The 22574-nt window shown below is 46.2% G+C and overlaps 3 protein-coding genes across 4 annotated transcripts; 2 read left to right on the top strand and 1 right to left on the bottom strand.

The window, feature by feature from the left end:
• Positions 1-527: 527 nt before the first annotated feature.
• TEFM (transcription elongation factor, mitochondrial) lies at positions 528-2556 on the bottom strand. The gene is made up of 4 exons (XM_053453263.1): positions 2428-2556; positions 1682-2136; positions 1101-1250; positions 528-1020 (listed from the first exon to the last, which is right to left on the bottom strand). Exons 1-4 carry the CDS (start codon positions 2459-2461, stop codon positions 598-600), a joined length of 1062 nt encoding a protein of 353 aa, XP_053309238.1. The 5' UTR covers positions 2462-2556; the 3' UTR covers positions 528-597.
• Positions 2557-3354: 798 nt separating this feature from the next.
• On the top strand, positions 3355-5056 carry LOC128470941 (uncharacterized). The gene has a single exon (XM_053452791.1). The coding sequence runs from the start codon at positions 3488-3490 to the stop codon at positions 5054-5056; it is 1569 nt and encodes a 522-aa protein (XP_053308766.1). The 5' UTR covers positions 3355-3487.
• An 8887-nt stretch (positions 5057-13943) lies between these two features.
• ADAP2 (ArfGAP with dual PH domains 2) lies at positions 13944-21524 on the top strand. 2 transcript variants are annotated; one of them, XM_053453214.1, is made up of 11 exons: positions 13944-14087; positions 15124-15251; positions 16713-16804; positions 16977-17056; positions 17419-17528; positions 17624-17770; positions 19237-19320; positions 20130-20192; positions 20419-20496; positions 20801-21029; positions 21228-21524. In XM_053453214.1, exons 1-11 carry the CDS (start codon positions 14009-14011, stop codon positions 21260-21262), a joined length of 1125 nt encoding a protein of 374 aa, XP_053309189.1. In that variant the 5' UTR covers positions 13944-14008; the 3' UTR covers positions 21263-21524. The 2 variants fall into 2 exon arrangements, with proteins under 2 accessions (XP_053309189.1, XP_053309188.1); XM_053453213.1 differs by lacking the exon at positions 21228-21524 and having other exon boundaries at positions 20801-21212.
• Positions 21525-22574: the final 1050 nt, after the last annotated feature.

Here is a 22574-nt window from a genome sequence, read left to right on the forward strand (position 1 = left end):
CCATTCCCTATGCGCACACACCCATGCTCCTTAGACCTGTACCCAACCCCCCCCCCCGGTCCCTCTGTGGCTCTGTTTACAGTTTAAAATATTTCCTGTTTGCAGGATCTACATGGTTATTCCTCCCCAGGCGGCTGCCAATTAGTGTCAGTTTGTTCAGACAGCCTTTGTCAGGGTGAAGGAAAAAGTTGTGAACTGCAACAGAAACTTGCCTAATGTTGGTTCTGCCAGACTGCCTTAATTTTAGGCTGCCGGTTTACATTTTTTTAATAACAATTACTCTGCTTCACATACAAAAAGCTCACAGGAGACTTCAGCTAACAAACAGACTGACCGTACGAGCCGTGGCGGCAGCCGTTCCTTCCGCTGCTCCAAACAGCCGGCTCGCACTAACTCATTAAACGCTGGGAACATCCTCGCTTCCTCTCTGTGGGGTTAAGCGAATGAATGAAATGTTCTTAAGACATTCTAACTGATTACTGTCTGGGAGAAATCCCTGAGCGCTTGGCGTAACGCGGGAACGCCGCTGTATTAAACCACTTTGTCCAATTTATTTAACACCGATCTGATGACAAAAACAAAGCACGTTATTCAGCTTTAAGTCACAAGGTCGTAGAAGGTGATGGCCTGTAACAAGGCATCGCACATCTCCTCGTTTCTCTTCTGGCTCCGTGTCTGGAACTGGTGGCGATAGCGCAGGATAAGCTCCTGGGAAAAGGTCACCCACGGCTTTCCCGGGGAGACGGATGCATTAATGAGCTGTTTCACTGTGTCCACGCCGCTAGTGCGGGATTCACCCACCATCAGCCCAAAGTGTTTTCCCACTGTGGTTCGAGCCATGCTGACGACGCAGTGATCCCCATCTGCTGCGTAGCGCATGTTCAGCAGGGCATAGAGCGTGGCTTCTACCATGTGCAGGTGCAGCGTGACCGGGAACAGGCTGCTGTTCTGAACGGGGATCCCGGGTTTCTCCAGAACATAAAAATCTGCTCTTGGGATCTTAGACACAACAGGAGAGATCTACAAAGGGGGCAAAGGAGCCTTGATTAACGTGGAAGCGAACGAATCACGCGATTCTCATTCTGGTAACTGACACTTACGTCTTCCAGGTAGACGTGGCCGTGGTAGGTCCCTTTCATGAATCGGTAAAACTCTTCTTGCTGCCAATCGCACACGTTCATGTTCCGCTCCATGTGCGCCCAGGCTATTTTTTGGGTACCAAATACAATGGAAACAATGCTTTCTGCAGCCTAGAATGAAATACACGCCACACGTAATCAAGTCACCTCCGTGATAAACCCACATCCACGTTTCAACGCATGTTCTTTTAGGTGTTCCTGAGATACTGAATCTCTACTCCCCATTTGCTCAGAACAGATCTGCCAGGGGTAATTCCTTCAAAAGCGAGGCAGTTTATTAAGCGCCTGGGCAAAAAGCTCAATACATCCCATGTCCTTCACCGAGACACCCACAAAATCTATTCTACGCAAACCTGTGGAAATTCATATTAATATCTTTCAGAACGTTTCACAGATTCACTCGGTCTGTGGCAGGCGAAAGGGCCGTTCCTTTCTAATCAATTGTTAATTTTGTGGTTCCTTCACAGACCCGGATTAAACGTATTTGCTCTGCTGGGCCACGGCGCCTGCTTTCGTTATGTGCGTGCGCAGATGGCACTCACCTCCAGCCGCTCTGCAGGAATGCTGGGTTTCACGAGTCTCGATGGGGCTCTTCCCTCGGGTTTTCGCTCCTTTCTTTGCTCTCTGGAAGCCGCATTAAGAATGGAGTCAAACACTTTGACGGCAATTTTGGATTGGAAGTAAGGGACTTGAACCAAACTGTCCAGGTCGAGGAAGGGGCCGTGCTGCTTCCTGTACTGCACCAGACTGGAGGACTTCTTCCCCCGTAAGAGTTTGATGCTGGAAAGCTCGCCCTCTGAAGCATTGTTCAGGGTGTCCAGGATGGCATCTCGCTCTCCCTCCGTATACGCCTCGTTCAGCCCAACTCTTGCATCCTCTGTTCGGTGCTCGGCCGGGGTGCTCCTCACTTCCAGGCTCCCCTGGGCCTTCGCCAGACATCTGGCACAGTGAACAAGTCTGAGTGCCTGAGCCGCAGTTTGCCACGAAAGGCCTCTGCCTGGAAACCCCAAGCAAGGAAGATGTGAGAATAGGAAGGGAGACTCCCCCCCCCGCAAGTACTATACTCTCATCAGTCACAGGCAGCTCCCATCAACTGCATAATATTCTTACCATAAACATCATTCTATTCTCTACACTATAATCCCATCACACTGTGTCCTGTTCTTACCATAGACATCATCTATTCGCTACATACACTGTGTCCTACTCCCATCACACACAGCCCAAACCACACGACCCCCCCCCGGCGAGCTGTCCTGAGTATAATTTAAGTATAGTTTAAGGTTACCTGCACTAAGCGCAATTTGTACGGATCTGATCATCTCTAAACCATGTGACCTTCCTCCAATTCGCTGGGTAGCAACAAACCAAAGCTTCCCTCCTCAACAAAGAGCTCGGAAGGAAGGTTCCGCCTGCAATCCACACACAGCACATTGTGAACTAACATTAATCCCCGCCCCTTATCGCCCATAAACCAAACTCCACCTCTAAATATCACCCACTATACATAAACCCCACTCCCTAATGTTGGGGTAAATACAAAGTATGTATATCTGTAATTAATAAGTGCTTGATTAAGTTTGTGTGTATATATGTATGTATGATAGCTGCAAGCTACTTAGGGGGGAAGTAACAGGAAAGACAGCTGTAAGAAGATATCACACCTATACACTATGTAGAGAAGGAAGGAAATGCATCACCTGGAGATAGGCATGGGAAACATAGCAAGTCAATAACATCACACGGTGGGGTCTTGGGAACACAGGACAGGGACCTCATTTACACATCAATAGAGAAATCCCTTAAAAAGACATTGTAGAAACACACAGAAAGGGAGACTGGATTGGAGAGTCTCACCCTTGGCACATCACCCACACAGCATACACACTTAGCAGCAGATATTAGATAGATGGGATGTTTGTGAGAGGTATGAATGATTGACATCTGTATATCACTGTAACTCTGGTTTTGTCTTTGCTGTAACATTAATCTGGGCAGATTCTAATTAAAGCTCTCTCTCTGGTAAGAATCTTGGGTTGGCTGTTTTATTGTAATATCGGGTAGAAAACCTTAGTAGAACTAGACATATATATTATCTGGAAAAGGGGATACGGTTATATGTTAGTTCTTGGAGGAGGTAACAAGGGGTATTACATTTATCATTAATACACAACGCAGAGCGGATTATTCTCCACGCATATCAATTGGTGGTATTGGTTTGAGAGAGGAGAAGGATATACAACATATTGGTGCCGTGACCCTTGGCCAGAAGAACTTTACAGAGTCTGCCTGGAGTGTGGTGAGTATAATTGTTATTATATTCTATTGCTGTGATTTGTTCGTTTGATATGGCATGCAACATGGAGGGTGCAAAAGTTACTTATTCTGAAAATGTTAAGAAATGGCTTCTGAATTATATTAAGAGACATGGTGGTCCTTATGAAATCCCACAGGACTGTAAACAGTCATGGGAGATGTTGCAGAAGTTTTTGGGAGAGACATTATTTGAAAAAAAGGTGTCAGAGAGTAAAAGAAAAGGTTGCATTGTGCAAGGACTACTCTCTTGTTGTTTAAGATTGGAAGAAATTGTGAAAGCAAATGAGGATAAGTTGGCAGAGCTGAATGCTTCAATTAAAGTAAAATCTGAAAAGCATGATGAGATGTATAATGAATTAAATAATAAGATTGTTGATCTTAGAGTATATGCAGTAGCAACTGGAGAAGCTTTAATTGAAAAGGCCAAAGTGTGTGAGGAGCTTAAAGAGGAGAATGAAAGGGTGAATGAGAAAATGTTGGATTTGCAGAGAGAATTGGATGAATGCAGACATGCTACCAATATGGCTTTTAATAAAATGGCAGAAAGTATGGCACCTTCTAGTATGTCTCCTGCACCTGAAATTCCTGGGTCCGTTAACTCAGGGATTAGAGATATAGGATATAAATCTATTTACCCATGGGATGATCTGAAACAAAAGCCAGTGAGTATCCCTGCTGCCCCAACTACAGCAACTACAGTGTTAAATCCTGATAATACTGGTGGGATACAGCTTGTTACTAAACATTTAAAGCCACAAGAAATGGATGCCATTGTTAAAGAAATAGGTCTGGTCCCCCAGCATGACATTAACCGTTTTTTGCAATGGTTTTGTGGGTTTCAAAGAGTAAAAGAGATGTATAGCTTGACAAGAGAGGATATTGAAAGAGTTCTGCAGAGAGTTGCTGGAAATGGATTGTGGGTTAGGATTGTACAGACATGTGGTCAGCAGTGTAGAACTAGGGATATGTTGAAAGAGATTTTAAGAGCATTGTATGGAATTACATCTGGTATGTCGTTGTCTGGCAAAATTAAACAACTGAAACAAGAATCTCCTTATGAATTGTCGGCTAGAATATCTACAGTTATGGAACAATTGGTTGTCAGTAATCCTGGTTTTGAACAGGGAGGGCTGATGCATAGATCAATGTTTTTAGATGCATTAGAGCAAGAGGTTAGAGAGGAGATTTTATCAGTAACCCCAGATCCATCAGAAATGTGTGACATATTATTAAGAGCTGATAATTTGTGGAGAAGAAAGATTAAAAATGAGAGTTTTGCTGTTGATGCTGCAAGAATTTTTAGGGTAGAGGGGCAAGAGAGAAGAGACAGGTCTGGCATGTATTCTCAGAGGGGGAATAGATTTCAGAATATGGGAGGTTATAGAACTGATAACGACTCAGATAGAGGAAGGAGGGTAAAGAGTGATAAACCGTTAAAACCATGGGTACCTTTTCATGAAATTAAAAATGAAAGAGATCGCTTACAGGAAGAACTAGACAATGTGAAATATGAATTGGATAAGATCAAGAATGCAGAAACAAGGGTAGCTACTGTGGAAGACAACAAGGTAGTTCACCCTAAAGAAAAAGGTGATTGTTAGGAATTCCGAGCCCCCCGAGCCCCTTCTTGTCATTTTCTCACGAATTTGATCTTAGATCCCTGGGGGCGGCCCACTGTTGATGTTTCATTAGGGGGAACTCGAGTACAAGCGCTGCTAGATAGTGGGGCAGCTGTAAGTTTTAGCAAGCATGTTAATCCAGGAAATGAGAAAATTAGAATTACAGGTATTACGGGGCATTCCATTGAAGCTCCTTTTGTACGTGATGTGGAAATGCAAATTGGACAGGAAAGATGGGTGTGTGATGTTGTATGTGAAAATCAAGATATTATTGGAGCAGATGTTTGTTTGGAACAAGGACTGGTTGTTGATTTGGCTAATTTAAAATTGTGGAAAATGGAAGGAAAAGGAAATACAGGCCATGTATGGCACCCTCCGATGGAACTAGCAACAGCGACAGTGAAACCAGTGGGGGAAGCAAGGGGGTGTTGGGACCCCAAATGGAATGATATTATGAATGAGTATCAGGATGTCATTGCAGAACATAAACAGGACTGTGGTAAAATGCAAACAATGGTGTTGCTGGAAGGCAGTGATCCACCAGCCCAAAAACAATATCCAATACCCAGAGAAGCTTTCCATTCCATTACAGGAGTAATTAAGCAATTAGAAGCCCAGGGCACATTGGTAAGAGGTGCGTCTATATGTAACAGCCCGGCATGGCCAGTGTCTAAGCCCGATGGAACGTATAGATTAACGATTGATTACCGAGTTTTGAATAGACATTCAAAAAGCATGGCCCCTATTGTTGCTGCTTATCCAGAAATTATTGGTAAGATAACTCCAGACATGAAAGTGTTTTCTGTGGTTGATATTAGTAATGGTTTTTGGAGTTTAAGTCTTGATCCCAGGTGCCAATACAGGACTGCTTTTACTTGGGAAGGAATCCAGTATATGTGGACAGTTCTACCGCAGGGTTACAAAGATAGCCCAGCCATTTTTCATGCTCACATGAAAGAAGTGGTAGATAAATTTTCAAAGTCAGAAAGGATTGTTCAGTATGTGGATGATATTCTTATTGGGTCTCCCTCAATGGAGGAACATAAAAATGATATCCAGGAATTGTTACAGCTTTTGAGAGAGGCAGGCTTAAAACTGAATCCAAAAAAAATACAGCTTGGAAGAGAGCAGGTTCAGTTTCTTGGTGTGACCATAGGGAAGTCTGGGCGCAGTATTAATGAACAGAGAGTGGAGCTGATTGGAAAAATTCCCTTACCTACAGATGAAAGGTGCCTAAGACAGTTTCTGGGAATGACTGGATTTTGCAGAGATTTTGTTCCACAATATGCCGAGTTAACAGAGCCACTGTATGATTTATTAAAGCAGGATCAGTGGAAGTGGCAGCTTGAACATACACGAGCAGTGGAAGATCTTAAAAAGGCCCTTGGTAATGCTCCAACCCTAGCTGTCCCTAATCCTAACCTAGAATTTCGGATGTATCCCTATGTGGGCCCCAATTCTCTAGCAGTTGTACTTACCCAGGAGTGTCTTGGCAAACAAAGACCTATAGCATATGCATCCAGGTTGCTTACTGCAGTGGAACAAAAATATCCTCTGTGTACACGTATGGTTTTGTGTTGTTACTGGGCAATAAATAAATTCCGATACTTGACGGGAACACAAACTGTTGTTATAGCAAGCCACCATACCCCTATTGTGTTGTTGGCAAATGGCAAATGGAAAGAAAGTGATGTAAACAGTAAAAGGTTAGCTAGATGGACTACTGCTTTGTTGTCAGAGAACATAAAAGGGATGCTACTGAAAGAACCTAGTGTTCTTGCAGGTGGATTGGTTATAGAAGGTGAACCTCATGAATGCCAGATATTAGGAACAAATTTGCAGCATTCAGTTTTTAGAACGATGCAACAACCTTTTGACTGCAGTCATGAATGTTGGTATATTGATGGTTCCTCATTTTATCAGGATGGACATAGGATAGCAGGCTTTGCTGGTATTTTGGTAAAAGATGAGCAAATTGAAAAACAGTTTATGTATTCCTGTAAATCGGTTTCTGCACAGTATGTTGAGATAGCTGCACTTCTCCAGGTACTCAATGAAATGAAAAATTTCAGCAATGAGGTCAATGTTGTTTCTGATTCAGACCAGGTGTGTAAAGGAGCTGTTGTGTACCTTCCATGGTGGAATGTGATGAGGTTTAAAGGAACAGATGGAGGCAGAGTAAAATATGATTCCTTGTGGCAAGCTATTGAAGAGGAATCACATAATTTCCATAGAATTAATATCAGAAAGGTACAGGCTCATAGGAAGGCAACACGAGAACACCAGTGGAATAACAAAGTAGACAAATTGGCAAAGGAGGCAGCTAGTGTGGCACATGAGTGGCCATTGTTAACAGCTGTTATGTCAATGCCTGTAGCTGTCTTGACACGAGCAAAGGCGAAATATCTTTATGAACGAGCAAGTGAATTAGCTAAACTACAAGAAAAAGATGAGGAGCTAGGCCCATTAAAACTAGCTTGTGAAACAGGTCCTATCCAGTATGAGGGCCAGAACCTATATTTGAGGGAAGGGTTACTTGTAACCACTAAGGATGAGGTACCAATATGGGTGGCCCCAAAAGGAGTGAGAAAAGATATTCTCACTTGGATACATGGCTCTCCGGTAGGAGGACACCCGAAGCTCCCATTAGCAATGGAAAGATTAGACCAGGTAGCTTGGTGGCCCCAAAATTCTTTACATATGGAGGATCACATATTATCATGCCTGGAATGTGCTAGACATGATCCTACTAACAGAAGACGGAGGGGAGCTTTGATGAGACAGGCACCCATGGGACCATGGGAACGTATCCAAATCGATTACACTGGTGAATTACCAAATACTGCCCACCGAAATAAATATATTCTTGTGGTAGTAGATTCATTTAGTCACTGGGTAGAGGCGTTTTCAACAAAAAATTGTACTGCAATCAACACAGCCAGAATACTTGTAAAAGAAATTTTCAGTAGGTGGGGAATTCCAAAGGTTATGGACAGTGATAGTGGACCAGCCTTCATTGGTAATGTTATAGAGGAAACCTGTAGTTTACTAGGAATTAATCACAAATTCCATATATACTACCATCCAGAATCCTCTGGTCAGGTTGAAAGAATGAACAGGACAATAAAGGATGCTTTAAAAAAGGTTGTGAATGTGCAAGGAACTGATTGGGATGAGAAATTGCCATTTGTTTTGTCAACTATTCGTTCCAGAGTGTGCAGATCAACAGGTTTTGCCCCTTATGAAGCTTTATTAGGGAGAAACATGAGAACGTGGGAACATTTACTGAATCCTCTCCCACCTGCCCTAGACACAGTAGCCTTATCAGAAGCCTGGGTTGAGAATCTTAAAGAACATATTTTGACAGTGCATAAATCTATCTGCGCTACTGATGAATGCACTCACAAATATACCCAAAAGTGGTTTAATGCCAAAGGAGATTTAACAGAACATGAGATTGGTGACAGAGTAATGTTGCAAGATTTTGCTCCCTATCATCCATTTCCTAAACCAAAATGGAAAGGTCCATATGGTGTAATAGACAAAATTGGTCCTTCTGTGTACTTACTAGATGTGGGGGAAGAGAATTTTAGATGGACACATGCGTGTCAGATAAAAGCCTTTAAAGGGAAAAACGATGTGCAGAAGTAATGTATATTAACATGTTCTCTTAGTTCTCTTTTCCAGATAATAGAAAATGGAGAAGACCCCTGGAAGAACATCTCAACTAGGAAATGTGAAATGCCAAAATACAGCAGCAGTGATATGGTGGTTGATTGTATCAGGCTTAATGTATATACTGTATATAAAAGGAGAAAGGACTAGCACTCTGATGGACAATAGTCATAAATGGGAAATAAGGGTACATCAGAGCAATTTAGGTGAAAAAAATTCAGGAGATGCAGGTATTCTAGTAGATAGGCATAAGAGGGAGGAAAGACGTCCAGAAGAAAAAGGAGAAATCAGAGTAACTTTAAGAGTAAAGGGGCAATCGCCAGAAGTTACATTTAAGGATAAGCATACCGTGGTTGGGGCTATAGGGGGATGGATAGTGGTACAGTGTAATATTTCAATGCCTAAGTCTAACCTTCCCTCTGAATTTGCAGTTTGGAGCTATCCAGGAGGGAGTGATATGCATAAGAGTACCAGTACATTTTGGGCCAATACCACAAAGGAAGTGAGAATAAAGATGCTGCTGGAAAGAAATTTTACATTAACCCAGGATGGTTCTGTGACATGCAACCCAAATCACAGTGGACTGCATACTATAGTAGACTCAGCAATTAAAGTACAACTTACTAACTCACAGGACTGCCCAACAACCACCCCCTGGCCAGAGCATGGATTATTCATACAACCAACACAAACGGTCGCTTATACAGATGTGTCTTATGTAACATTACCTTTATTGTTAAATTTTTCTTTATTTAATATACCAGAGAGCTGCCCAGAAATGTTGAAAGAATGGTTTAAAAAGGTGTTTCAAGCACATATTAATCTATTCTGGGATGCTACACAAGGGCTTCGTTTTAGAGAGAGAGAAAAAAGGGATCTGGGTACTGATATAATATCAGGATTCAGTTTGGGGACCTCAATTTGGAATAGAGGAGACATAGAGGATCTAAACTTAAAGAGGGACGTGTGGAATTTAACACTCTAGCCGAAACTGATCTATCAATACAGAACATTCACACAGTTGCTGCAGATTTGCAATGGATTAATATATCTGTGAATGCTCTGAGAGAATCAGTTGAGAATAATGATGTGTCCAAGGCTATGGTATGTGGTATAGTCGGAAATCTACTAGTTGAACACCTAAATTTAGGCCTCCAAGAAATAAAACAAGGGGAATGGCCCAGAATTGTGAATTCTACCCTAGTTTTTGATCTGGTTAGGGAATTTGGCATAGATTGCCAGAATGTAGTCCTTTCCAAAATTCAATAAGTGTAAAGTAGGGAAAAAGGTAATTCCTTTACTAATTGACATTCCAGTTTGGACAGAACAGCCTGTACCTGTTTATAAGATGACTATGCTGGGTGAGTTAGACGTGGCTAATGGCACTAATGTTTTTAAACAACTCCTGCCACAAACCCGCTTGGTGGTAAAAGAAAACCAGTTATGGAAGATTATTAACCCCAGTTGCTGTGACAGACGTAAAAATGCTTGGCTTTGTTCCTGTGTACTAGAACCCCTAGTCCGCTCAGATGGATGCATAATGGAGAGCTCAGGGAGCTGCCCAGTTCACCTTCACAGAACTGTAAATGGATGGAAAAGGGTGGTACATGGGCAGGGCCCTACGATCTGTGCACTGGGTGTATCTAAAATTCTCTGGCAACAAACTGTACCTTGTAATGTACCTGCTACAGGATGGTGTGTTAATCTCACCTATGGCTCCATGAAAGTGGGTAAGGAGGTCATAAGAGCTAACGTTCAACTCACACAGGTATCTGTGAACATGGTACAGGAGGAGCTGGGAAATTGGAATAAGATGATTCCCTCACTATTTAAAACAATCCCGCCACTTAACATAGATTTGGATACATTATTTAAAAGAAATAATAGAAGGGTTGTGCAATTACAGGATCTGGTGAAAGAAAATTTAGCCAGCACTAAAGAAATTACACATAGCTTTCAAGAGCCCTGGTGGAGCATCCCCTACAATGTATACACACACCCAGGATTAAGAACTGCTTCTGTAATATTTGTATTCCTGCAATTTGTATTCAGGAACGATTAGAGCTAGCATCAATTGTAGGGATATAAAATACCAGTATATTGGTTCTTGTAATACTGTTTGGGTTTGAGTTGGTATATGTCTTTATGAATAAGTTCCTATATGGATCTTATTCAAGTGGGGGAGTGTTGGGGTAAATACAAAGTATGTATATCTGTAATTAATAAGTGCTTGATTAAGTTTGTGTGTATATATGTATGTATGATAGCTGCAAGCTACTTAGGGGGGAAGTAACAGGAAAGACAGCTGTAAGAAGATATCACACCTATACACTATGTAGAGAAGGAAGGAAATGCATCACCTGGAGATAGGCATGGGAAACATAGCAAGTCAATAACATCACACGGTGGGGTCTTGGGAACACAGGACAGGGACCTCATTTACACATCAATAGAGAAATCCCTTAAAAAGACATTGTAGAAACACACAGAAAGGGAGACTGGATTGGAGAGTCTCACCCTTGGCACATCACCCACACAGCATACACACTTAGCAGCAGATATTAGATAGATGGGATGTTTGTGAGAGGTATGAATGATTGACATCTGTATATCACTGTAACTCTGGTTTTGTCTTTGCTGTAACATTAATCTGGGCAGATTCTAATTAAAGCTCTCTCTCTGGTAAGAATCTTGGGTTGGCTGTTTTATTGTAATATCGGGTAGAAAACCTTAGTAGAACTAGACATATATATTATCTGGAAAAGGGGATACGGTTATATGTTAGTTCTTGGAGGAGGTAACAAGGGGTATTACATTTATCATTAATACACAACGCAGAGCGGATTATTCTCCACGCATATCAATTGGTGGTATTGGTTTGAGAGAGGAGAAGGATATACAACACCTAAGTATCACCCAAAGTCCTAACTCCACCTCTAAATAGTACCCCTATACTGTTTAGTTTGTCCAATCCCTCTCTCCTCCTCTCCTGATATCTCTCTATCCCCTCCCCTGATGCCCCTGTCTTCTCTCCTGTTATCTCTCTCTCTCTCTCCTCCCCTGATGCCCCTGTCTTCTCTCCTGTTATCTCTCTCTCTCTCTCCTCCCCTGATGCCCCTGTCTCCTCTCCTGTTATCTCTCTCCTCCCCTGATGCCCCTGTCTTCTCTCCTGATATCTCTCTCTCCCCTCCCCTGATGTCCCTGTCTTCTCCCGTTATCTCTCTCTCTCCTCCCCTGATGCCCCTGTCTTCTCTCCTGTTATCTCTCTCTCTCTCTCTCTCTCTCTCCTCCCCTGATGCCCCTGTCTTCTCTCCTGTTATCTCTCTCTCTCTCTCCTCCCCTGATGCCCCTGTCTTCTCTCCTGTTATCTCTCTCTCTCTCTCTCCTCCCCTGATGCCCCTGTCTTCTCTCCTGTTATCTCTCTCTCTCCTCCCCTGATGCCCCTGTCTCCTCTCCTGTTATCTCTCTCTCTCCTCCCCCGATGCCCCTGTCTCCTCTCCTGTTATCTCTCTCTCTCCTCCCCTGATGCCCCTGTCTTCTCTCCTGTTATCTCTCTCCTCCCCTGATGCCCCTGTCTTCTCTCCTGTTATCTCTCTCTCTCTCTCCTCCCCTGATGCCCCTGTCTTCTCTCCTGTTATCTCTCTCTCTCTCTCTCTCCTCCCCTGATGCCCCTGTCTTCTCTCCTGTTATCTCTCTCTCTCCTCCCCTGATGCCCCTGTCTCCTCTCCTGTTATCTCTCTCTCTCCTCCCCCGATGCCCCTGTCTCCTCTCCTGTTATCTCTCTCTCTCCTCCCCTGATGCCCCTGTCTCCTCTCCTGTTATCTCTCTCCTCCCCTGATATCTCTCTCTCTCCTCCCCTGATGTCCCTGTCTCCTCTCCTGTTATCTCTCTCTCTCCTCCCCTGATGTCCCTGTCTTCTCTCCTGTTATCGCTCTCTCTCCTCCCCTGATGCCCCTGTCTCCTCTCCTGTTATCTCTCTCTCTCCTCCCCTGATGCCCCTGTCTTCTCTCCTGTTATCTCTCTCCTCCCCTGATGCCCCTGTCTCCTCTCCTGTTATCTCTCTCTCCTCCTCTGATGCCGCTGTCTCCTCTCCTGTTATCTCTCTCCTCCCCTGATGCCCCTCTTTTCTAGGAGGTCAGAGTGTTTGCTGGGTATGAGGGAATCACAGGGGTCTACAGCCCTATTTGCCCCGATAATGTGTATAGAAACAGCAGGGAATGACTTTATAAATTAAACGAGGCAAATAAAACCCATTATAAATCCTGACCTCCTGCTGTGGGGTGGAATGTAAGTGAAGGTGACCCGGAGAGGGGTTAACCAGGCTGTTTAACTCTTCAGTGGGAGCTGTGCCACACGAAGCCACTGGCGGCTAACCAGCAGCATATAACCCATGCAGGAAGCTGCACTCCTCGTCCTGGAGGCAGATTCGGCCTCAGGTACAGACATAGTGGCCGAGTGCCTGGTTCAGGGTTACAGTCTGGTGAACCCCCTGTCCAGCTCACCGTCACTCACATTCCACCCCGCAGCAGGCACCCGGGCAGCAGGGACGTGAGTGAAGCCTTCCTGAAAAAAAGGGGAATTTGCAGTTATTGTGGTTGGGTGGGAGTGGCTGTGTCAGGCTGAGAGGGGATTGGCTGTGTCAGGCTCAGCAGGGTGTGGCTGTAAAATATATGGAGACTATAACTTCTAGTCTGTAGCTGCGAAACGTCACTGAAATACACCGCAGCAACAAGCTCTGCACTCTGACTCTGCACTCCTACTCTGTACTCTCATCCAGCACCGCACTCCCACTCTGTACTCAGGCCAGCACCGGACTCTGCATTCCTACTCTGTACTCTCATCCAGCACCGCACTCCCACTCTGTACTCTCAGCCAGCACCGGACTCTGCATTCCTACTCTGTACTCTCATCCAGCACCGCACTCCCACTCTGTACTCTCAGCCAGCACCGGACTCTGCATTCCTACTCTGTACTCTCAGCCAGCACCTCACTCCCACTCTGTACTCAGGCCAGCACCGGACTCTGCATTCCTACTCTGTACTCTCATCCAGCACCGCACTCCCACTCTGTACTCTCAGCCAGCACCGGACTCTGCATTCCTACTCTGTACTCTCAGCCAGCACCTCACTCCCACTCTGTACTCTCAGCCAGCACCGGACTCTGCATTCCTACTCTGTACTCTCAGCCAGCACCGCACTCCCACTCTGTACTCTCAGCCAGCACCGCACTCTGCACGTATTACTCCCTCGCAGGAAAACGATGGCAAACACCAGGAAGCAGCTTCTGGATTTACTAAAACTGCCGGAGAACTCTGAGTGTGCGGACTGCGGAGAGCCAGGTAAGAGCAGCCTATTACTCAGAGCCTGCTGAGAGGTGATCCTGTCAATTTACAGGACTGCACTTGGCCCTGTCGCTTTAAGACCAATGGCCAAGCAAAGTTTGTGCTGCTGCCAGACACGGCTGGGCACTATGCCCCTACACACTTGCACCGTTTGGCCACGCGAGAGGCAATAAACGTAAATGAATGGGCATTTGCCAGACGGCCAGTATACGGAGGTTTAGTCGCTTCCGAGATTTTTTCCATAACATGCAAATTAATGTGACGCCACATAATCTCTGCAGCCTTTGACGAGCCGTGTCCCTGCACTGTGATTGTGCACTCGTGCAAGGCACTCGCTGCTCACACGACATCATTTGTGTTGACTTCCCATAAACATTTGTCTTAAGCTAAAATGCATCTCGACCTCAGCCTGAGCATTTCATGCGCTTCCTTTTTACGAGAAACCCTCCTAACATCAAGTGGTTTAATACAGGGAGGGCTAATATTTCAGAGTCTTCTGTTATATTCCACGCTCGTTCCTTCTACATGCAGCGAAGACACTATGGAACTTTTCTCCATGAGTTGGTATTCAGCGGAGAATGTAGGAAGCAGTAAAGGTTTAGGGATTAGCGTTAAATATCTGTAGACGTGAACATGCGTGTAAGCTCGGTGCCCAGATGGCGCATGTTGTGGTCTCACAGTTCCTTCTACCACTTGTGCAAGACGAAGGGGCAGAGAGGCTTCCTGAATAGAAACTGCTGATCCAGCAGAAAGTGGAGAAAACTCTCCAATTGCACAAGATACACGGATCGCATCCGGCCATAACAGGGCTGAAAGGGCAGAATAACAGGAGCCCAATGGCAGTAACCTTAGGGCCGGAATCAGGGCTCCGCACAGTAACCACATTTCCTTGGGGCAGCCTCGTAACACCTGCCCTAGCCTGCCCCAAACCTTCTGCTACGTACCCTGCACTTCAAAAATGGAGTGATGGTGGATACTGGACGAGAGAGAACGCCTTGGAGGGGATGCTGATCAGCGCTTTCTTCTCTTTCAGATCCGGAGTGGGTATCGTGCACGCTCGGGGTTTTCATCTGCTTGCAGTGCTCTGGAATTCACAGAAGCCCGTCAATTGGAAAAGTGAAGTCTGTGCAGTTAGATAACTGGGAAGACGACACCGTTCAGGTAAAAATAAATCTGTTGTGTTTCCCCCTTTCCTTAAAAGCACAGAATAGTACATGAGGTTGCCAGCAGGCCAGCGTTAAGGGTACGTTTAGCATCCTTCCCGCAGAAATCAGGCCGGTCTTTGGAGAGAGTTCTGTGCCCAAAGTCCCAAATGTAATTATTGCCACCAAACCTTTCACCTGTTCCAAAGCATATAGAGCACCAAAACCTCTTCTTTGCCTCTGTGGAAGAGTCCCAGGACCTCGGAAAGTACTAGAACATTTTATTCCCCCTGGAGACCTTTTCTCCCTCCGTTGTGAGGAGAGCGCCGGAGACCTTTTCTCCCTCCGTTGTGAGGAGAGCGCCGGAGACCTTTTCTCCCTTCGGTGTGAGGAGAGCGCCGGAGACCTTTTCTCCCTCCAGTGTGAGGAGAGCGCCGGAAACCTTTTCTCCCTCCGGTGCGAGGAGAGCGCCCGAGACCTTTTCTCCCTCCGGTGCGAGGAGAGCGCCGGAAACTTTTTCTCCCTCCGGTGTGAGGAGAGCGCCGGAAACCTTTTCTCCCTCCGGTGTGAGGAGAGCCCCGGAAACCTTTTCTCCCTTCGTTGTGAGGAGAGCGCCGGAGACCTTTTCTCCATTCGGTGGGAGGAGAGCGGCGAAGACCTTTTCTCCCTCCGGTGTGAGGAGAGTGCCGGAAACCTTTTCTCCTTTCGGTGTGAGGACAGCGCTGGAGACCTTTTCTCCCTTCGGTGTGAGGAGAGCGGCGAAGACCTTTTCTCCCTTCGGTGTGAGGAGAGCGGCAAAGACCTTTTCTCCCTCCGGTGTGAGGAGAGCGCCGGAAACCTTTTCTCCCTCTGGTGTGAGGAGAGCGCCGGAAACCTTTTCTCCCTTCGTTGTGAGGAGAGCGCCGGAGACCTTTTCTCCCTCCGGTGTGAGGAGAGCGCCAGAAACCTTTTCTCCCTTCGGTCTGAGGAGAGCGCCGGAGACCTTTTCTCCTTCCGGTGCGAGGAGAGCGCCGGAAACCTTTTCTCCCTTCGTTGTGAGGAGAGCGCGGGAAACCTTTTCTCCTTTCGGTGTGAGGAGAGCGCGGGAAACCTTTTCTCCTTTCGGTGTGAGGACAGCGCCGGAGACCTTTTCTCCCTTCGGTGTGAGGAGAGCGGCGAAGACCTTTTCTCCCTCCGGTGTGAGGAGAGCGCCGGAAACCTTTTCTCCCTCTGGTGTGAGGAGAGCGCCGGAAACCTTTTCTCCCTTCGTTGTGAGGAGAGCGCCGGAGACCTTTTCTCCCTCCGGTATGAGGAGAGCGCCGGAAACCTTTTCTCCCTTCGTTGTGAAGAGAGCGTCGGAGAGGTTGGTGCTGGGAACCTCTCCTGTAGTCTGGGGGTTGGGGCCAAATATGTTTGTGAATTTGCAATAGCTGCATCATGTAATATCATATGGGGCATGAAGTCATTTAAAGGTCCAAATCTGTGATTTACTTTGTTCCAGTTTCTGAAAGAGCATGGGAATAAGAAAGCAAAAGAAAAGTACGAAGCCTTTGTGCCTCCTTTTTACTACAGGCCACGAGCCAGGGATTGCATGTAAGTTGGGACATATAACACACAGCGTGAGACGGCAGCTAGAGGTGGAGAGTCTGATGGGCAGGGGCCACCAATTTCAGACATCGGTGTCTCGAAGCTGAGAGGGAGCAGCCATATGACACCTGGTCTCCACTAGTGACTCCTTTCAATGATTATCTTTTATTCTGCTCAGGGTCTTGAAGGAACAGTGGATAAAAGCAAAATATGAACGCGAAGAATTCACATCCGACGAAGAGTCTCCCTATACGACAGGTAAAATCCAACATTTCATCAGCAAGTAATCAAAGTATTCCCAGGCCTCACAAGGCCGTGTTAATATATATTATTACACCCACATCATGCGTGAACACGTTCATTCTGTCTTTTGTATTTGCGCACGTGTGTTCCAGTAGTTTTCACTTTCTATTGTTTCGGGGACCGGCTAACTAACGTTCTGTTTTGATTCACACGATACTTTAAACCGGAGGGTTGAGGTTTGTAAATATGGTGGGAAGTCTATCCTGGGTCAGCGTGATGTATTCCGGCTGCCTGCTCTCGGCTTTGTCTATCACTGTGCCAACGAAACACGTCACCTTCTTTAAGTGGACTCTCTGCTTACCCATGTTTCCCTTAAGGACATAAAGAGGGAAACCTGTGGAAGAAAGGGCGCGATCGTAAACAGTTTCTGGAGCGGCGTTTTGTCTTCTCCGGGAGAGAAAAAGTCCTTAAATATTACATTAATAACGTGAGTATTAAGATTGTGGACTTATACCATGACGAAGGTCACTCTGTATCCTAACAAAGTTTGCTTTTTAAAATCTACACTATTTTGTTTTTCAGCATGCAGACCCTAAAGGAACAATTCCTATCCAGAGCCTAAATGCCACATTTCAGGCTGAGAAGATCGGACATGCCCATGGACTGGAGATCACATATATAAAGGACGAGCAGACCAGGAACTTATTTGTGTACCATGATGAAGGACAGGTGAGCGACTGCTGTTTGATCCAGCTTCAATATAAATGTAATCTAAGCAGGAATGTTAAGTTACTTGTTACATAAAATACCACTGTGGGATAAGTCTGTGGAGATCTCCTGCGCTCGGTGTCGGGAGATGAAGAGCTGCGGTTGTGGGATAAGTCTGTGGAGATCTCCTGCGCTCGGTGTCCGGAGATGAAGAGCTGCGGTTCTGGGATTGGTCTGTGCAGATCTCCTGCGCTCGGTGTCGGGAGATGAAGAGCTGCGGTTGTGGGATAAGTCTGTGGAGATCTCCTGCGCTCGGTGTCCGGAGATGAAGAGCTGCGGTTCTGGGATTGGTCTGTGGAGATCTCCTGCGCTCGGTGTCGGGAGATGAAGAGCTGCGGTTCTGGGATAAGTCTGTGGAGATCTCCTGCGCTCGGTGTCGGGAGATGAAGAGCTGCGGTTCTGGGATTGGTCTGTGCAGATCTCCTGCGCTCGGTGTCCGGAGATGAAGAGCTGTGGTTCTGGGATTGGTCTGTGCAGATCTCCTGCGCTCGGTGTCCGGAGATGAAGAGCTGCGGTTCTGGGATTGGTCTGTGCAGATCTCCTGCGCTCGGTGTCGGGAGATGAAGAGCTGCGGTTCTGGGATTGGTCTGTGCAGATCTCCTGCGCTCGGTGTCCGGAGATGAAGAGCTGCGGTTCTGGGATTGGTCTGTGCAGATCTCCTGCGCTCGGTGTCGGGAGATGAAGAGCTGCGGTTCTGGGATTGGTCTGTGCAGATCTCCCGCGCTCGGTGTCGGGAGATGAAGAGCTGCGGTTCTGGGATTGGTCTGTGGAGATCTCCTGCGCTCGGTGTCCGGAGATGAAGAGCTGCGGTTCTGGGATTGGTCTGTGCAGATCTCCCGCGCTCGGTGTCCGGAGATGAAGAGCTGCGGTTCTGGGATTGGTCTGTGCAGATCTCCTGCGCTCGGTGTCGGGAGATGAAGAGCTGCGGTTCTGGGATTGGTCTGTGCAGATCTCCCGCGCTCGGTGTCCGGAGATGAAGAGCTGCGGTTCTGGGATTGGTCTGTGCAGATCTCCCGCGCTCGGTGTCCGGAGATGAAGAGCTGCGGTTCTGGGATTGGTCTGTGCAGATCTCCTGCGCTCGGTGTCGGGAGATGAAGAGCTGCGGTTCTGGGATTGGTCTGTGCAGATCTCCCGCGCTCGGTGTCCGGAGATGAAGAGCTGCGGTTCTGGGATTGGTCTGTGCAGATCTCCCGCGCTCGGTGTCGGGAGATGAAGAGCTGCGGTTGTGGGATAGGTCTGTGCAGATCTCCTGCGCTCGGTGTCAGATTCCCTCACCCTGTTAGCCTCCACCACTTCTGCTGGCAGATGAAGGCACGCTACAAACTGTAGGGTTTATCAGCTGGAGTTTCCAGTTGATTTGTCGCGTCGGCTGCAATCCAAGACTGTCAGGAAATGTTTGTCTGAACAGTGTCTTTATCGTGATGCAGGAAATAGTGACCTGGTTCAACGTGCTACGGGCGGCTCGATTCACTTACCTGAAGGGAGCGTTTCCGGCAGTCCCAGAGGAAGAGGTAAAGGCAGAGTACTGAATGCTTTGCACGAGTTTACGTGGTGGTATGCTTCTTTCTTCTATTATCTGTATAACCTGATATTTATAGAAACCCAAAGCTGCACCACATATTGAGTCAGTTGTAGTCTACAGACCTTCTGATCGGGTACAACAGGTATGAATATTTGAGGGATGGAGGTCATATATAAACATATGTATACGTTTATATATTACGCTATGCCCGTGACCCGGGTGAAAGGGCCCTACACATTTCCCATGCACAGAAGCTGATTGTTCACATTTTACAAGACCTACGATGTTGCCAGACTGAGCCGGTCGCCCAGCATTCTTTCCCGTCTCTCAGCGCCTTGCACACTTCCTTCTACTGAATCGAGTGAAGTCCCTGTGCTGATGTGCGGACAGACAAGCACGAGACAAAGCCCTGGCGGGACTGCAAAGAGACTCCATTAGCACAGCAGCGAGGGGAACTCGGGGCCTGGTATATGAACAGAGACTAGTGCCCCTCCATTGGCGTAACAGGCTGCTCACGTACGGAAGAGCTTTAAACTTGAGAGAGCCTTACAGTAGTTGGGGTAGGATCGACTTTCACTCTTGGTGAAGGAAGGATACTTTGACACAAAAGATACATAGAGGTATCCCCAGGGGTAAGGAATGGTTCTGGTGTAGGGATCTACTCAAGGTGGTTGTATCTACATACTAATTATTCATTTAGGTCAGCGCGCTACACAGTGCTAAGTAGATTATTACTACATATGTATGTTTTACACGCATAGAATAGAGGAAATGTGAACACGCTAATTTCCCTTTCAGCTCATCCCGCGGATTACACGAAATTATTCCAAAGCTGGATACATGGAGAAAACCGGTCCCAGGGTAAGATCTGTTACGTTGATCGGCAGCAGCATGGCCCCGTATGTGAACCTGCATTTAATGATGCCAGGAATTGCACTTTAATTGGTAACAAGCATCCCGTGGTATTTCCGGAGACCCTAGTAACCTGCAGGTGTCACGGAGCCTATTTAACAAATGAGTACACGTTTAGCTTTGAGCAAATGAACCAATTCGGAATACATTGTAAATCCCTCTCGGTTTCTTACAGCAAAGGGAAGCTTTCAGGAAGCGATGGTTTAACTTGGATTCTGAGGAGCGAAAACTGCTTTACTACAAGAAACCTTTGGTAACGGCAACGCTTTCCACATTATTATGGGAATAAAACGAGTAACGGCTGCAGATACGGGTTCTGGGTAATGGCCCTCCTTATACCGTTATCACACGACACACAGATCTTCTGCGCAGCTGGGGATTCTGGGTAATAACCCCCCGTTAACCCATAATCACCCAGCATACAGAGCACCGCTGCAGCCGGGGATTTGGGGTAATAACCCCCCCCTTACCCCATAATCACCCGGCACATAGAGCTCTCCCTGCAGTGGGTTTCCAAATATAATTTAGCGTTCGGTGTCGTGTTATTGGTTTTTTAGGATGCCTTTCCACAAGGAGGAATCTTTTTAGGAAGTAAGGAACAAGGATACCGGGTCTTAGAAGGTTTACCTGAAGGTACAAAGGGAAATAAGAGGGATGCTGTGATCATCATCAAAACACCAGACAGGGAATTTAAATTGACTTGCGAGAACACCACAGATCAGAAAGAGTGGCTGAAGGCTCTGACCCAAGTCATATCCCGGCCAACGACCGCACAGGACATGGATGGTAATTCCACGACCTCACGACTCACGTTATGCGAGTGTTAGCGGCTTGTTCAGCGAACACAAACCAGCACCGAGCAAAGTGCCACCAGAAATGGTCACTCCCTTGGCATAATCCTTTTAACAATAACTTGGTATCTTGAAATATGATTTTAAACAATTTACATACAACACGCTTAAATATCAAGTTTTTTTCTTACAGAGGAGAAACGCTTCCGAAAAACGCATCACAAATAGATTAGATGGGAAACTTCAGACAAGAAATCTAAGGTTCCCGTGTAAATTAGGCCTTTATTTAACAATTAACAGCTGCATGGACTGGGCCGATATATACTGGAGAGAAGACGTTTACACCACATGGAGCAATAATCACCGAGCCTGCCCAAAGGCACAGAACTAGGAATACCCGGCCACGGCAGAGACTGTGTAATTCCGCATAGCATCGAGACACTAAACGTGGCCTTACAGGTTGGGCTCTCTTAACGGGACGGCACTGTGAGCCCAGCAGCTGGAAGAGCCCAGAGGATGCGTGTGCAGCTGTCCGTGGCATTCAGATGGCTCTCAGGACTGTAGAGGAACTTATTTACAAAACCAGCCCCATGGAGGCCAGGGACGACATCTGCAGCCTTTCAGTAACACTATTTGGGTCACTAATTCAGACACATGAAGCGTGTCCTTATATAATATATATATATAATATACGTTGCGGAAACACGGAAAGCCTCTGGCAGGAAAGTAGAGTGTGATATATAGATTTTGTTGGTTTTAAAGGATAGAACTATCACAAATCGAAAGATACTCTACACCACTATACAACGGCAAACACCTTGTCACATAACTTAAGCAAAAGGTGATGAAAGGCTGGCTCACAGAAGCTTACAGTCTAAATATACATGTGGAAGGACAGGTAAGACGGGCCCTTCCAATCAGCTTACATCATAATTTTACTTCCATGTTTCAGGTCATGGTCCTGCTGTGCTTCAGCTGGCGGACGGCACCCTGACATTATCCTGTATGATGTGTCGATAAAGTTGGGAATTCATTGTCCCCTCGATGATGGGAAGCTGTCCAACCCAGAGGCAGCAAAGCAGCCCCAAATGTTACTTCCTTCTTCTTACACCATATATCGTGTAAGAAGGTGGTGTGGGAGAAGCCTTAGTTTTCAGCCTTAGTTTTTTCTGTCCACAAAACATTTTCCTGACAGTGCTGTGGAGTCAAGCTGCTCTTTGGCAAACTTCAGGCACGCAACATTGTTTTTTTTTTGGAGAGCAGCGACTTTCTCCGAGGTGTCCCACCGCGGACTCCATGCCTGTTTAATGTTTTGCGTACGGGAGACTCATAAACAGAGATGTTAACTGGTTCCAATGATTCCTTTGAGGCTTTTGCGGTTACTGCCGGGTTCTTTTTTTACCCCATTGAGCATTCTGTGCCGTGCCCTTGGAGTCACCTTGGCTGGGCGTCCACTTCTGGGGAGAGGAGGCAGAGCACTAAATCTCCTCCATTTACACACAATTTGTATAACTGCAGACTGATGAATATATAAACTCTT

This window comes from Spea bombifrons, chromosome 13 (assembly GCF_027358695.1).
Source record: "Spea bombifrons isolate aSpeBom1 chromosome 13, aSpeBom1.2.pri, whole genome shotgun sequence".
NCBI lineage: Eukaryota > Metazoa > Chordata > Amphibia > Anura > Pelobatidae > Spea > Spea bombifrons.